Source organism: Python bivittatus, unplaced genomic scaffold, assembly GCF_059951505.1.
Source record: "Python bivittatus isolate LINGU-HERP-01145 unplaced genomic scaffold, Pbiv_v1 ctg000740_np1212, whole genome shotgun sequence".
Lineage (NCBI taxonomy): Eukaryota > Metazoa > Chordata > Lepidosauria > Squamata > Pythonidae > Python > Python bivittatus.
The window spans coordinates 666,006-681,848 of NW_028277106.1; the positions used below are offsets into that span (position 1 = coordinate 666,006).

Below are 15,843 nucleotides of genomic sequence, written 5' to 3' on the forward strand. Positions count from 1 at the left end.
ACGAGCCGCAGCACCAAAAACCAGAACAAAGCTGGTAGCCACTCTCTGCCTGTAGCTCACAAAAGCTTCTGCTTTTTATAAAATTTGTGAGTTGGAAAAGATGTTAACTTCTCTGATTTTTGACCCAAGAAGGCGAACGTGTTCAGTCCCGTATATGGCTATGATGATCAAGTGCGGCCTTATGAACAGGCAGCCTGAGGCTCCTCTCTGACTGATTTGTGCTGCTACACCCGCTTCTTACAAGGAATGTCGCAGTGGTTCTCTCTTCGCTTTCCTTCCTCCCAGTAGACCCACTGCAAAGTTAGGTTCATCAGCTACACCCCTATTCTTCAAGAGCGCAAACCTTTTAGTGTGAGCAGCAAATTAATTTTTTAAAATGTTTACTCTTATTTTTTTAATTGGCCATTCTGGCCAGCCTGCCTGCCTGATTTTGAAGGGGAAAAAGGTGCGTTATATTAACACCATTTGAATACCTAATTTCATGGTACTGTAGGAAGAGAGATATGTTAGTCTGTGGTAACAAAAAATCAGGAGTCCAGTAGTACCTTTTCCAACAAAGTTTATTAAAAGGCAGCAGGTTTCGTGCGCTGCAGCTGACCATGCATCTGATGAAGCAGGTATACAGGCATCCGAGCATGGATCAGTCAGATGGGAGCCTAAGGCTGCTTGATCCCCGCGCCACCATTGCTGCAGCTGTACAGCCTAAGTCAGAAAAGGCGCAACCAAACGGTGCTCTCAGCTGATATCTGCTGGCAAAAATGATTTGGGGTGTTTTTCTTGGCAAGCTGCTGCCCCAAAGCAGTCTTTGCTGCTTGTTTGTTGGGCAAGCAAGTTTCTTTCTGCTGCGTTTCACCAAACTGAGCGTTCAGCAGCAGGCGTAGGGGCGGGAGTCACCCTGAGAACATAATGGAGACGCTGGTTGCGCCAAAGGAACGGTGGTGGAGCGAGGGTGTGGGGGAAGAGGCAGCCGGAGGAAGAAGGGTTCTGAAGAGGGCGCGTTGAAGGGGCAGGAAGAGAGGGCACTCGGAGGATGATGCATCCCTTTAACCGACGTGTCCTTCTGTCCTGGGCCTGCGCGAGTCTGTCCGCTGAAGGGAGCGCAGCACGTCGTCCGACCCCGGGTGGAAAAGCAAGGATGGGGAGGCTGTGGGAACACGGCTGAGGGCCACGGGAGAGGGGTCCGGAGTATCCGCGTTCGCTGCAACTGAAGCCGGGGCAGCCGGACATAGCCCTCCCCATCCGCCTGCGCGGACCAGCAGCCCCCCTTTCAAGAGCCGCCTGGTCCTCCTTTTGTCTGAGGTGGAGCTGAGCTGCAGAGGCGGAGGCCGTTTATTTCAGGGCTCCTCAACCTCGGCAACTTTAAGGTGGGTGGACTTCAACTCCCAGAATTCCCCAGCCAGCATGGCTGGCTGGGGAATTCTGGGAGTTGAAGTCCACCCACCTTAAAGTTGCCTAGGTTGAGGCGCCCTGGTTTATTTTATCTTAGGACTGGCTGCGCTTATACAGCCGCCCGCCTCACCTGCACGGGACTCTGGGCGGCGCACCCGGGCCCACAATCACGGAAGGCAGCCCCTGGGACCCACTGGGGACAGTTTAAAAGCTGTAACGACCAGAAGACCGGGGAGCGCAGGCTGCACTGATGCACGACGCGGCCAGTTATCATCCCCGCCCGGCGACCGCGCTGGACGCAGGCCGGCCCAAGGGCGACGCCTCCCCGAAGCCGCCTCCTGCGGCTCCTGGCAGCCCCTGGAGCAACCTGCGCGGAGACTGCGAGACTCCCAGGATGCTCGCAGCCCCTCCGTCCTCCAGGATCCTCGGCCGCGCTGGGAGACGCCCGCACCCTGGCAACTGGCCAGTGGGATTGCTAACGGTAGACTGCTCCTGGACTCCATTTAGCCATCGCAGATACCAGCCGTCTCGCAGGCAAATACACTACCGCTGTGCAAATGGCGCATGCGCGCGAAGCTCGGCCGGGGCGGCGGGACATGCGCAATTGGCGCCCAAGAATACACCCCATTGGCCATTGATACCCGCCCGTCTTCCCGGCCTTTCCAATCGTTTTCCAGGCTTTGCGCAAGCGCTTTGTGGAAGACAGGGAGACGCGGTACGGTACTGTACGCGGATTTTGCCCCAAGACCCTTCTGCGCCTGCGCGATCCGCTTCCAACACCTGGCGCATGCGTGGAGCGCTCCGACGCCCCTCGGCGCGGCAGTCAGGGCGGGGTTCGACGTGGACGTGGATCCCCGTTTGCAGAAGCAGCTTCCTCCTTTATTTATTCAGAGGGTTGAAATGCGGCTGGCTGGGTTGTGACTCGGCGTATTTGTGATTCCCGGGAATTGGAGGAACCGGGGAAGCGCTGGATCCGCCAACACCGGGCACGCGTGTCGTGTGAATGCGCAAGAGCGACGCCTTGACCTGACGCGCGTGGGTCGGGAATTCTCCTACCGCCCCCGCCCCCGCTTGTCGGGTGAACCCGGGTGAATTTACTGGGGCGCCTGGGTCAGTGAAGGGGCGGGGCCACGCCGCTGGCCCCGCGCGTCGTGTGGACGCGGCGGGCGCCTCTTCCGCAGCCCCGTCGGCAGGACCGAGTCTGGGGGCCTTGCCCGCGATGGCCTGGGGTTGGGCTGGGTGACCTCCGCGGCCCCTTCCAGCCTGCGATCTTATCCGTATCGTGTCCTCGGGAGCTCCGTACAGTACGGGGGGGGGGGCTCTTACCGCATTCGGTCCTCGTCACCACCACGGCGGTGGACCTGAGCCTGGGTCCCCGGTGCCCGTCCGGCCCACCCCGCCGCCCGCCGTGCGCTCCGCTGGCCCCGCCGTCCCCGGTGACGCCCGCCTCGCCTCGCCTCGCCTCGCCTCGCCTCGCCTGGGCGTCGTCCCGCGAAGGGACAGCGTCGGGACGCGGGCGGAAAGGAGGCATCGAAACACGGAGCCCCGGCAGACCCCGGCGGATGATTTACGGACTTATTTGGTGAACGTGCATGGCCGCCCCTCTCGCACCAAGCGACTCCGGGCAGCGCGCAACATTGGAGCGACAGACCCAGGACGCAGGACGGTCTGCTGGGCATCGAGCCAGAGGCGTGACTCCTGCTCAGAGTCACGTCCGTGAGATGGGCGGCTGTATATATAAACGCGATGCGTGTATAAATTGATACCTACATACTGTACGTACATATTTAAATGCAATACATACATACATACATACATAAAATCTGATCGGCGGGAGAAACGGCTGGAATTTCTTCGCGTGTTCTTAGTAGCGCGGGCTGGGCCTCCATGGGGCTGCACCCCGCGGTGCCCCGAGACCTCCCGACAGGAAAAGCGACGGAAGGGCCGTTGCTCGGCCACTCCCGATGCGGCCCTCCGACTCTGAGCGTCCCCGACGGGTGGGAACGGGCCCCCCGTCAAACTGCCCTGGCTGGGAAGACTCTTCTCCTGCCTGTGCAGCGCAGAACGGCCTTCGGGTGACTTGAACCCCTCGCTCTGTCCAGCCCTTTGGGGCCTCGAGGTCACGGACCGACCGAGGCGGTGCGAAAGGGGCCCTCGCCCTTGGTGGCGGAGCAGGAATCGACAGGCCCTCCCAAGGGAAGGGGGAAGGGGCCGCCCTGCTCCGCCTCGGCCTTTCAGCCGTTTTCGATCCCTGTCTTTAAGAGGGATCTTAACTTAAGAGGAGGATTAAGAGGAGGACGTGAGGAAAAGCCACTCCCTAGGCAGAGACAGAATCGGCCCCGGCTAGAAGCCCAGGATGGCCACCCGTCTCAAAGCTTGGGCTTCGTTTGCTCAGCCGGCCAGGCGGAAGAGGAGCAGGGGACCTTTATGTAGCTCAGGGAGGACGGCAGACTCGGGGGTGGAGAATTGCAGCGGGGCATGCCTCGAGGCAGGGGCGTGGGGGGCAAAGAGCAGCCCCCCACCCACGATCAGAGCCTCCGGGCCTCCCTGTCTTCAGAGCTGGCGGTCTCAGCCTCGGTCTGAGTCTTTGTCCTGACCGGCTTCTGGGAATTGCAAACTGGGTTGGATCTGGCAGTGGAGGAGCAAGAGCCACCAGCCGGGACGTTTGTCCATGATCAGGTCCCAAGGAAGTCCAGGGCGTCGCCCGGAAAATCATGCCAGGGGAGAACGGGGCGGAGGAGGGGTCCGGTCCCACCCAGCTCCGGACTCGAGCTTCCCGAGCTGGTTCCCGGAGCACCCTCTTGGGGCCAGGCGCTAGGCGCAGGCGGACTGCTTGTGGAAATGGCCCTGCTTGTGGGTCATCCTGGCCCGGCTGAGGTCTGCTGAGGCTTCCTTGCCGGACCCTCTGCTCCCTCCGGAGGATCCCTTCCTCCCTCCCTCCTCCCGGTCCATGGGGAGAACTGCCTGCCCCCTAAGCTGCCTCTTTTCGTCTGAGGCCTGTGAAGCCCCCGTTCAGCCCCCAGGATTCCAGCAGGAATGTCTGTATTCCTCTCCCCGGGGAGATTCCCCCCTTCCTCTGAAGAGATCTTGTCACGGGAGCGTCGGTGGAGACACGGGCCAGGCACCCTTAGCCCAGCTGGGCTGTGAGGCAGCCGGGTGGGGACTGAGGGCTGCCAAGGTGCTCCGGGAGCCACCAGGCGGCAGGACCCAAGTGCAGCAGCAAATGGCCAGTGACGCACGGCCGCCCCTTTGGCCCGTGTCCAACGTTGGGACGAGCTATCATATGTCTTGTGTTGTTCATCCTCCCTGTGCTGAAAGGAGAGAGCGTGAAATCAGCGCTGTGTCATTGAGGGAAGGTTTAAGTATGCTTCCTCTCTCTGTTAGCGCCTAAATAAATGCTCTAAAGGTGTAGCCTGATCTAGGACGGCAATAAATTTTGATTTGATTTGGACTAAGGATGATGACGGATCTTTGAAAACCAGGAAATCAAGCCAGTGGAGTCAAATTCCTGCAAAGCGCTCTAGCTGGAATGAAGTTGCTAGAGCGCTTTGCAGTGAACAGCAGGGGTCAAAAAAGTCACGAAGGCAGGCATGGTGTTGATCACGTGGTTGTGGCTGCCATTTTGACCTTTTTGACCTCCACCTTGCAGACACCCCTGAAATAGAAAAGTCAGCCTTGCTAAATTTGTTTTGCCGTTGTGCCTTGAGCGTTGAGAAGACGTTTCATGAAGTTGCCAGGAAGCGCAAATCTAAATGCAGCTCTCGTCCGGGTCAAGGGCGCACCTTGTTGTCTGAATAGGCTTTGAAAACAAACCTGATCCTGAGCCATCCCTGGCCGCCTCTGAGCCAGCCAGCTGGACTTGGATGACCGGCTGTTGGACATTGGCAGCATGCCTCCCAGGGAAAGCTAAGGAGACACCGCCACCGGGCGTGGGAGTCCCATGACCACAACACGGAGGTGTCATTTTCTCTTCTGCCCCCTCCCTCCCCCCCCCGGGAAAAGCGTGTGGGAAGCCGTTCCAGCCCCCAGGATAACCACAAGGCTGGGAGAGAGCGAGAGGTGGGCAAAGGTGGTGGGAGACTGAAATTGAACCAGATGGGGGGGGAAAGGGAGGCCTCCTCATGCCCTTTTCAAGTGAGGCCTTTTGCATTTCTGCCCCCCAACATCATCCGCACCATAGAAGGAGGGTCCTCATCCTCGAGCTAGCCCCTCTCTTGGGGGTTTCCCTCTCCCACCAGCGGACAGAACCACTTGGATGGGAACCCTGTGAGCGATTACCCTCCCCACAAAAGCTGGAGAAGAAACTCTGCCGGGTCTCCGCTGGCCTCCCCGATGGGAAAATGCAAACGGGCAAGGGATCAACGCATGCAAAAGGTGCCCAGGCCCAGCTGCCTTGCGATCCACTCAAGCGGTAAGTAGTTGCCAAGGGTCTACCCTGGAGGACGGGGTCCGCCCTGTGTGTCTTGCTGCCCTTCCATTTGGCTAACCATCTGGGTTTCGAGGCTGGGTTGGGATGGAAACTCCCGAACACCCGTTGCCTGACCTTCCAGGGCCCAAAAATGCCTGGTCTGTAGGGCAACCCCGGTGGCCGCGTGGGCTCGCGATGCCACTGAGGCGCTGGGCTGGAGGAGGCTACCCTTTCGCTGGGTGAAAGGGGGTGACGTGACGCGTCTGGCTTCTGTACGTGGGAATGCATCTATGTGTGAAATGTAGGAAGCGGTGGGGTCCACGGTCAAATGAAAACGGTGTGGAGACGAAAGGAAGGGTCACTCCGTTTGCTTCAGTTTGGGTCCAACCCGCATTTGTAGACGGGAACTGCTGGCATGTAACCTTCCAAGTTAGTTTTGATGTCAGGCTACTGTATTTAGGCTTCTGAAATACAGGCTAAGCCATAAGAGCCAGATTTGAGCCCTCGCTCTAAGCCAGAGTTTCTCAACCTTGGCATCTTGAAGATGGGTGGACTTCAACTCCCAGAACTCCCCAACAGCCACGCTGGCTGGGGAATTCTGGGAGTTGAAGTCCACCCATCTTCAAGTTGCCAAGGTTGAGAAATACCGCTCCAAGCCAAAACAAAGAAACATGATGGTGTGTTAGATGACCAGTTTGTATCCTTGGCATTAGCTATAACCAAACGTTCAGCTCTGTGTGAATTCCTCTTTGGTGCAACAGGCTTTCGGTTTTGCTCCTGGCATATTCCGTAAAGAAGAACTGAGTTACTAGGTGACAAGAGGTGCATTTCTTGCTGGAGGCCTTTTGTCTTTTCCCTGATGCAGATGAAAAGCGAGCCAGGCATCCTGTAATTCTGGGCCTTTGAGGATCGCAATTGTGGATCCTCAGCGCTCAACTGAAAGGAAGTTGGTCTCTGACCGGAACTGACAAATGGCAAGAGTTGGTCCCTTTGTCTCAACAGCTCCTGATGCTGTGCTCAGGAATTTAAGCTGGATATTTCCCTTCCTGCTGTAGCTGAAGTACAAACATCAATAGCTGATCAGAAAGAAGTTTCTTGTCTACAGAAAAAAAAAAAGCCCTAATGCTGCACGCACAACGTTCTGCATTCCCTTGTTGCCAATTTGGGGGCTTCATTCTTGTGGCAGCTTGGCTAAGCAAGGGTTGCTCGAAAGGGCTTGGGCTGTGGGAAACCCTGAAAGGAGGTGGAAGCCCGTCTTGACTTCTCGGAATCAGGTGCAAAGCCTGCAGAGCGAACCCCGATGCAGCCCCCCCTGAATTGAATGAAGGGGCGGCTATATCTGGAGTTATAGCCAACGGGGTCAGTTTCTTACTGGAAGGAGAACGCTGGGGGAAAGGAGACAGCGGTCAACAGAGAACTAGAGTGGGTAGGAACGGGAGGCCATGTCCTCAGCGATGGTCCAGGAGGGAGATGACGCTACAAGATCCTGCCCTTGACATAGGATCCTCCCCAGAGAGCACACGTTTCTATTTATTTATCACAGTGTTTCTCAACCTTGGCCGCTTTAAGATGGGTGGACTTCAACTCCCAGAAATCCCTAGCCAGCAAGGCTGGCTGGGGAATTCTGGGAGTTGAAGTCCACCCATCTTAAAGCGGCCAAGGTTGAGAAACACTGATTTATTACAACTGCTTCTGTGCTGCTTCAATTGTACAACCCTAAGCAGCATAACATACTATGTATGTAATACACTACAATAGATCAACAATGACAAAATCATTAGGCATATCCATGACAACCAATACCATCAACCTCAATTCAAATGATCATCATTATCATCTCATAAAAGCGTAACACCAGGCAGCTAGGTTTATCTCAGCTCTCCTCCTGGACTCAGTCTGCAAAGGCACGTTTGAAAGGCCCATTTTAAAAAGCTTCTTGGATACGAGGAATGAAGATGTGGTTCTTCCATCGGATGGGAGGGGAGCCCCTGCAGCAAATGGCTGCCTCTGACTCCCCCCTCGCACCTGGCATTGGGTGGGGACCCTCAGCAACCGTCTCCCACAAGCACCCCTTGGCCAGGCAGAGGCGACTTAAAGCAGGCGGTCTTGAAGATCATGAGGTCCCAGCCCAGGTAGGACTTCAAACGTGACCACCAGCACCTTGAATTCTACCTGGAAATAATCTGGCCACCATTGCGGCTCCTACAGTATTGGTGTCATACGACAATAACAGGTTGTCCTGGTGAATACGCAGGGGCTGCGTTTTGTACTAGTGGCAGTTTCCGGGTGGTCTTCAAGGGCAGTCCCACATAGAGTGCATTACAGTAGTCCATTCGTGAGGTGACAAGGGCTTCAGTGATTGTAGCCAGTGGCTTCTGGTCCTTGAACGGTCACCATAGCTATACCCTAGTTTTGGGGGGCAGGATGTCTAGAAACAGTGGATTTTCCATCATTCACAACATCGAGTGAAAGATAATCGCTAAAAAAGGAAAAGTTTTATCCAGTATTTGGGTGACAACATCTCCCCGGGCTGATATCTCACAAAACTTACAGCGACAAGGACACATGCACTTTTTTAAAAAACCAGCAGGGCGGGTGGGAAGTGTCCAGTGATTTCTGTTCAGAATTGTCAGCTGACCGTCTGTCTGTAGGATCACCTTACAGGGATGCACTTAGCACACTCTCCTCCAGCCTAACATCCCCCAGATGCGCACAGGTTTTTGTGCATTCAGAAGATTGCAAGCGGGAGGCAGGTGAGGCCAAGGTCATCTCACTGAACTGCGTATCACAGCAATGTCTGTTTGGCCTCGGCTTGAATAACTTATTGCTATATTTTGTCGATGTCATAACAAGGGGAAGTTGCTTTCGCGTGTTCCACAGATCACTAGATCACTATCTTTCTGGAGTAGTTAGGTCTTCTGTCTGATCTAACAGGGTTTTAAATTAAAACGGGGTTTTCCTTGCAGTATATGGGAGGTAAAATTGTTGGCATGAATGCTCCTGCTTCTAGGTTGGTAGGTAAACAAACAAAGATCACCTGAAAGCAGGCCTGCCGTTACAGCCGTCACAGGTTCATCGGCATCCTGCTTGCTGCCATCGCTGCAAACACTGAGCGGGGAGCAGAAGGAGAGCGTGCCCAGAAGGAACAGAGAATGACTCCCTTCCTTGGTCAGAAAACACCAAGCTGCGTTCGATGCACGTGGCCCTTTGCTCCAGCTTCCAGATGGCTGCAGTTCTGAGCCTAGCACTGGCCGGTTCTGCTGGCCCCTTGCCCGTTCAATTTACGGAACAGGTTTCTGCAAGAATGGTCAGCGGTGGCTGCTAAGGAAACAGCCATTGCTCATTAAAAAGGAGCAGTTCCCAAGGAACTGAGTACAGGGAGTCCTCGTTTAGTGACCACAATTGGGACCAGCAACTTGGTTATTAAGCAAAGCGGTCACTAAGGGAAACTGTGACTGTGCTTATGATCTTCCTTCAGCTTTTCTTTGCTTTAGCGACCTCTAAAGGTCGTAAATGCAAGGATTGGTCACAAAGTTACTTTTTCATCACTGTTGTAACTGCGAATGGTCACTAAATGAGGCAGTCACTAAACAAGGACTACCTGTACTATTAGATGGATGGCAATTCGATAACATGTTGGATACCAAAGTATTGGTCTGGAGACTCCCAGGGTTTCACTTTGTGAAGCCCAAGTTACAAGGTTTCATTCCTGATGTCATGTGAAGTGTGAAGGTCAACTGAAGATTGTTTTTTTCTTTGAACTGAAAGGAGAGCTGTTTATGAGCGTGGATTCTTCTCTCCCCCCCACTGTAGATTGCTTCCTGTAGGGCAGGTGAGGGCAACTGGCACCTCTTGAGGGGCCTTTTGGAGCCCCTCTCCGATCTGCACACGAGGAAAACCAGCAACTTAAATTAAAACATACATGTGTATGACCTTCCTCAGTCACTGTTTGAACTGCCTGATATCTGGAGGGCCTAAAAGGGGCAAATAGGAAGTCTCTTAATGTTCTGGTATGTCTGATGCTGGTGACTAGGCTTGCCTGGGGTGGGAGGGTTGGCGAAAGGGATTTGGGCTGGGGGGGGGACAAGCTGACTGTCACGTGCAGCCAGCCACCATGGAAGGCGGAAGGGCCCTAGATGGAGAGCAATAAGAAGCCACAGATGGAACATCTCCGCCCTGCAAAACAGGGATGTCATCCAGAAGGGAGAGATGCGGAACATCTGAGACGGAAAAGTCAGTGCCTTCCTGCAATGGCACCTGCACCTTGATGCTTCCACAGGTGAACAAAGGAATCACATATTTTGTTAGATTTCACTCGAGGCAAGGGTGCATGGTGGTAGCTGGAAAGTGTAGGCTGGGTGCCTTCACTGCTGAATAGCAGTCCTGTGTATCCAGGCTGCCCTTAAAGCAGGGTTTCTCAACCTTGGTGACTTGAAGATGGGTGGACTTCAACTCCCAGAATTCCCCAGCCAGCCTGGGAGTTGAAGTCCACCCATCTTCAAGCTGCCGAGGTTGAGAAACCCTGCCTTAAAGACTTCATTGCTCCGGGCTGATGTTCCTCTTCCCCTTCCACATTTTTAATGATTTTCTAACCATTCCGTCTTGATAATGAATTATTCTCACAACTTTGTGATGCTTTAATCCAATAACACCTAGAGACAAAAGAAAACACTGGAACATTACATGGCCCGCAGGAGGGGAAGACATGTTCCCCACCAAACTACCAGCGGAAAGCAGGTCCCTCCATCTACCCCAGAACCTCCCCAAAGGACTAGATTTTTACGGCTTTTCAGAAGCCCAAGAAGGTCACAGAGATTTCGGACGGCCTGTTGTTCCATGTGGGAAGGCACAACTACTGAAAAAGCCCTTTCTCCCTCTCGTCCTCATCCTTAACAATTGGCTACCATTTGTGATCATTTTCCCTGTGTAGACTGTTTAGATTTTTGATCAGAGGATATAAAGGGTGAATAACTGTAAGCTGTACAAATAAAATTGGGCAGAATATCCTTATTTTAACACGTTTCAATGGAATTTGCAGCATATACATATGGAGCATTGTTATAAAATACTATTTAGATTAAAATACAACTCTCAGGTGTCCCTGTGGGGGTCAGAAGAATCAAGATGGCAACTGCTAAACCCCAGAAACCATAATTCTGAACTTGTCAGAAGTACACAGAAGGTAGCTGAGAGCCTTGTTTGCACTATCATATTCACAGGTATTTATTAACAGCATTTATATATCATTTTTAATGACAAGAAAGATAGAAGCAATTTGTAAATCAACTCTGCAGAAAAATCCTGCTTCTTCAGAACGTGATCCATGTGCAAACTACAGTTTGTCAATCTTAGCCAGAAGTCAGATGAGAGCGGGTATCAACGAGGAACAGAAGACAGTGACTAATTTTGGCACAGGAGTGTAGCGAGGGAGCTAAAAGTTTCCTTAGCACAGGTAGGATTTGCATCAGGGAAGAATGTCATCTTTATTTGGCGATGCAGGGGTTTATCTTCCATGCAGTTCATCCCCTAGGCCGCTGGGTCTCTTCCATCTGCTTGGAACAGCGTTCACCTCCGCCAGGAGTCAAAAAGCAGCAGTTTAGGCTGCCGTGAGTAAACTGGGGAGAAAGGCGACAGAGCCGCTGCAAAATCTGTCCTCAGAGATGCGACTGCAGAGGGCTTCGCCCTTCTCTTCTGGAGTGTTTAAGACTTTCCATTCTGCCTGCCAGAGCGTCCGGCAGACGTTCTCGCGGGCTCCCCAGGCGCCTTCTCCCCCTGTCCTGACTCATCCGCTGTTTACAAATCCCAGGCTTTTTTTGCAAGCGCTCTGTAGGGATTCAGCCGCAGAGAGTCTGAGCGTCAGCCTTCCGAAGGCTGAGCCGCACAGGGCTTGCTTTCTCGTGCCCCGGTTATCCGCTCCCTCGTTCTGTTTCTGGAACTTTACACGCCGGGGCTCCGGACTCGAAGGGGCGTCCTTTTTGTTTAGTTGCTAATAATTTTATTGAATAATAAACATAGTAAAAACTAATACAAACTAAACTAGAAGGAAAAAGAAAAGGAAAGGAAAAGTTCAGAAGGTGCAGGGAAAAGAAAAACAGAAAAAAAAGTAGAAGAAAAAAAAGAAAATGAAATGAAAGAAGGAAACAAAGACAATAATAAAATGGCTTCCAATCTTCATCACACCAAGCATAAGTTATTACAGTAATTTTTCACCCTCTTTTAAAATTACAATTTTTTTTTAAAAACCCTCTTCTTCCCATACCCTAACTTTTATCTATGCGTAATCCACAAATTGTCATCTTTTCAGTCCTGGTTCAGCAAAAAGTCCATTAGGAGTTACCCGATATATCAAACAAATAGTTTACCCCAGTCAGATAGTCCAACTTTACATTCCTTCTTCTTGCTCTGCACAATCTTGACCTTTAAATCCTTCCTATGGCATCGCAGGATCTGATCTTTCATCAGTCTTTGGCGTTCAGAAGGAGTCTTCAAAGCTTTCACCGGCCTCCTTTGTAAATCCCATAAAGAGTTATCGTCCAGGATTTCTTGTCATGGCTGTTCCACGTCCAGATCCTTTTCTTGATTGGTCTTTTGTGTTCCCATTTTGGTAATCTCATTTTTGTCGTCTTCCATGCCTTCAAATTCTGACATGTTTGTGTCAGGTAAGAGTCGTTTTTTAAAAACGTTCTCACCATCTTCTAAAAGTTTAGCCATTGAAATCTGTTTCTCTTCTGAGATATTAGTTTTTATTTCAGTCCATGTTTCAAAAAACTCTTTAAGATAAGAAAAAGTTATAGGCGGCTTAGCCGTTTTAACTCTTTCCTGCCTGGTCCTTTAGTTCCCTCTAGTGTCCACTTGTAATCTTCGTCAAGCTTCAGCTTCTAATATGGGTTTAGTTCCATTTCAGTTGTTTCCCATGGGTATATTATTTCATTATATATTTGTTTTTCAAATCTTACAGCAAAAATAACCAATGTTCCAAATCTCTCTGGTCTCCCAATCCGTTTAAAACTTTCTTAAATCAAAATCTTTTTTTTTTCTTTTTGCCAATTGTATATTATTTTAAATTCTTAAGTTTCTGTTTAAAATTTCTTAAATGCAAAGAAGGTAAATCTCACCAGGTGTCAAATTATGCTCGCTGTTTTGAAGGTCTCTAATATCCATAAATCAAACATTTCCAAATGTGATTAGAAAGTGAGTTTGGCTGGCTCAGTGTCCTTATGAAAGGCTCTGCCGCCGCTGAGAGCAAAGACACCGTCTCCCTCGGCTCCTGGCGCTCAAACCCGCGGGAGACTGCTGTTTTACGGCCTCCTCACGAGGAGCTGCCATTCAGAGCATGTGTGGGCAATCTCCCGATCTCTCCTTCGAAGGACCGTAGTTGTCATCTCCGCTCATTCGCGGAGACGTCTTTAGACAGCCATGACTCACACCGGAAGCCCGGACGTGAAGGGACATCTGACCCAATAGAATCGACTCCTACAATTCAGAAATTCTACATCTGCGGATGGAACTGGAAACAGCATTTACTAGTTGGCAGCCCCATCACACTGCCTGTATTCAGCTGGCAATCAGTCACTGCTCCAAGGTCTTTGTCTCTAGAGGACGACGGAGATACCCTCGGAGAAGGAGAGGGACAGCAGTTCAGTGGACGTCCGCTCAGCCCTGAGAAAGGGGAGGGGGGAGGAAAAAACTCAAAATAACCCCACCTTGAGTCTGTTTCGTGTAAGTGGGGGCACGGTTCTCCAGATCCTGTTGTTGTACCTCACAACAAAAGGTAGATGTCCAGTAGCCTTTGTGGCCTCTGCTTCCTGACCTGGCCTACCTCAAAGGGCTGATATTGTCACATAACCCCTCTCTGGTATGTTTTTTTGACTGTTGTTTCCTAAGATAAGAATTTGCAGTTTCTCTCTGAATTTTCATTCAGCCCATTTCTCTAAACTATCAAGACAACTTGGGATTTTATTTCTGCCTTCTAAGGCATTATGTAACCCCCCTCCCCCAAATTCTGTGTCATGTCCAAATTTAAAAAGCATTCCCTCTACCTCTTCATCCAAGTCATTAATGCAAGTATTGGTGCAGGGGGCCCAAGACTCGATACCTCTCTGATTTCATAAGAAACCCCTGATTAATGTGCTCGAGGAGGACTTTGGAGCCTCTTAATCGTACCTGTTTAATGCACCCCCTTAGTAGTCAAGCCATCTTTCCCACGCTTAAGTGGCTTGTAAACCACCATGTCGCGGGGTCCGGTGCTTTGCCGGAGCCACGTCCAGAGCATCCCCACGGTCTGCGAAGGAGGGCCCGGCAGCACCTTCTGCCACCCAGGAGACAAAACGCGTCCGTTTACAAGGCTATTTCTTGCACGGGGAAGCGCATACAAGGAAAGTGGACACAGATGGGTTTCGGCCTTAGGGATCAACGTTCCGATTTCGCGAGGTGTACGCAGGGGGGCAACGGCCAGCCCATCCAAACCGGAAACCGGGTCTCGGGAGAAACAGCCGGGAGAGGGACCGGGCCGGGCTCCGCACACGTCCAGGACGGAAGCGGAACGGACGCCCCGATAATCCCGTCGTTGCTCGGCTGTTTCTGGCTCTCTGCGGCGCTCGAGCCCAGTCCCGCAGGCGCCGCTGGGGCCCCCCTCGGCCCTCGGGTCGCCTTCGCTCTTCCAGCCATCTTCGTTCCCTCCGAAGGCCTCGGCTTCTGCGCCACGAGGCCAAAGGATCCGGGCCCCGGCCTCGTTGCTGCATCCCCCGCGAGCCTCCTGGAAACGCCCCGCAACGGGCCTGGAGGAGGGTCCCCCGCAGGGCGAAACAGGCCGCCCGTCCCCCCGGCCGCCGACTCAGGGCTCCGCGGGCGCAGCCCCTTAGGACGGCCGGGCGGCCCGCGGATGGGCCTTCTGGGCGCGGCGGGCCCGGCCGAGACCCCCGCCGCGGGGCCGCCCGGGCCACCGCGCCCATCACGCCCATCGCCCCGGCTGCGGGCGGCGGCTCGGAACAACGCGGCGCGCGGGGGAAGCCGCGCTCCCGGCCGGGCCCAGACGCTCGGGCGCCGCCGCTCAAGGGCGGGCGAGGGGCGGCTGGAGCGGGCTCCCGGGGCCTCGGGCGCTGCGGTGATTCCCGGGCGAGCGACAGCGCCCGAGGCCCCGGGAGAGGCGCCCGCTCTGCCCGGGAAAGCGGCGGCGTCGGGGCCGGCCGAGCAGAGCAGAGCAGAGCGGACGCGCAGGCGCAGGCGCCCAGCGTGCTCCGCCGGCCCCGCCCCCGCGGCCCGGCGAGCCGGGAGGGCGCATGCGCGGCGCTCCCAGGCGGGGCCAGCGCCCGCGTCGCCGAAGCGCGTCGTGGCTCTTCGGCTTTGTCCGCACGCTCGGCGCGCGCATGCGCACGCGTCCAAACGGCCCTCGGCGTTGCGGCGGAGGCGGTGTCGGTCCCCGGAGGCGTCCGGCGCCGGTGCCGCGTTTCGGGCGACGCGAGGGAGGCGCGGCCCGGAGAGGCGAGCCCAGGAGCAGGGAAGAGGTGGGCGCTGCGGTAGGTCTCCGCCACTCGAGCCCGGCCCGGGCGGGCGCAGCGCAGCCAGGCCAGAGGGCCGCAAAATGGCGGCCGGGGGCGCCGCGCGGCCTCCCTGGCAGGGCCGCCGGGGAACCGCTGGTTCGGCTTGGGCGCCTCGCGCCCCGCAGTCCCCCCGCCCGCCGGCCCGATGCCAGAGGGCCTTTTGGCTGGCGGGCGGGCGCCGCTGGCCCCTCCGGCCCCGCGACGCCTTTTGTCCTCCGGCGCGCCCCGCTCCCGGCAGCCGTGCCCGGCCTGGGGCCCTCCGGGCGAAGGAGGGTTGCGTTGGGGGCGCCCCGCGTGCGTCCCTGCCGGGTTCCTCCGGGCGCCCCCGCGACGAGGCGGAATCGGCCCGAGCGCGGCTCTTCTCCCCGCCGCCTGGGCCCTGCCTGTGGGTGCCCCGGCGCGGTCTGCCTTCGCTGGGCTTCAGGGCGAGAAAGCAGGCGCCTCTGGGACCGGCCCCCCGCGCCCCTCCCCGCCCTCGCGTTGGCTCGTCCCCGCGTAGCCGCGCCG

At 54.7% G+C, this 15,843-nt stretch overlaps 1 protein-coding gene across 4 annotated transcripts in view; it reads left to right on the forward strand.

Annotated features, from left to right (window-relative positions):
* Window positions 1-15,060: 15,060 nt before the first annotated feature.
* The window catches only part of ZNF638 (zinc finger protein 638), a 47,258-nt gene continuing 46,475 nt past the window's right edge, over window positions 15,061-15,843 (forward strand). The window contains exon 1 of one of the 4 annotated variants that reach the window (XM_088128815.1): window positions 15,061-15,312. In XM_088128815.1, the coding sequence (XP_087984941.1) occupies window positions 15,076-15,312 (237 nt within the window). In that variant the 5' untranslated portion in view covers window positions 15,061-15,075. The remainder of the gene's footprint in view (window positions 15,313-15,843) is intronic. The other 3 variants (XM_088128816.1, XM_088128813.1, XM_088128814.1) reach the window with 3 other exon arrangements.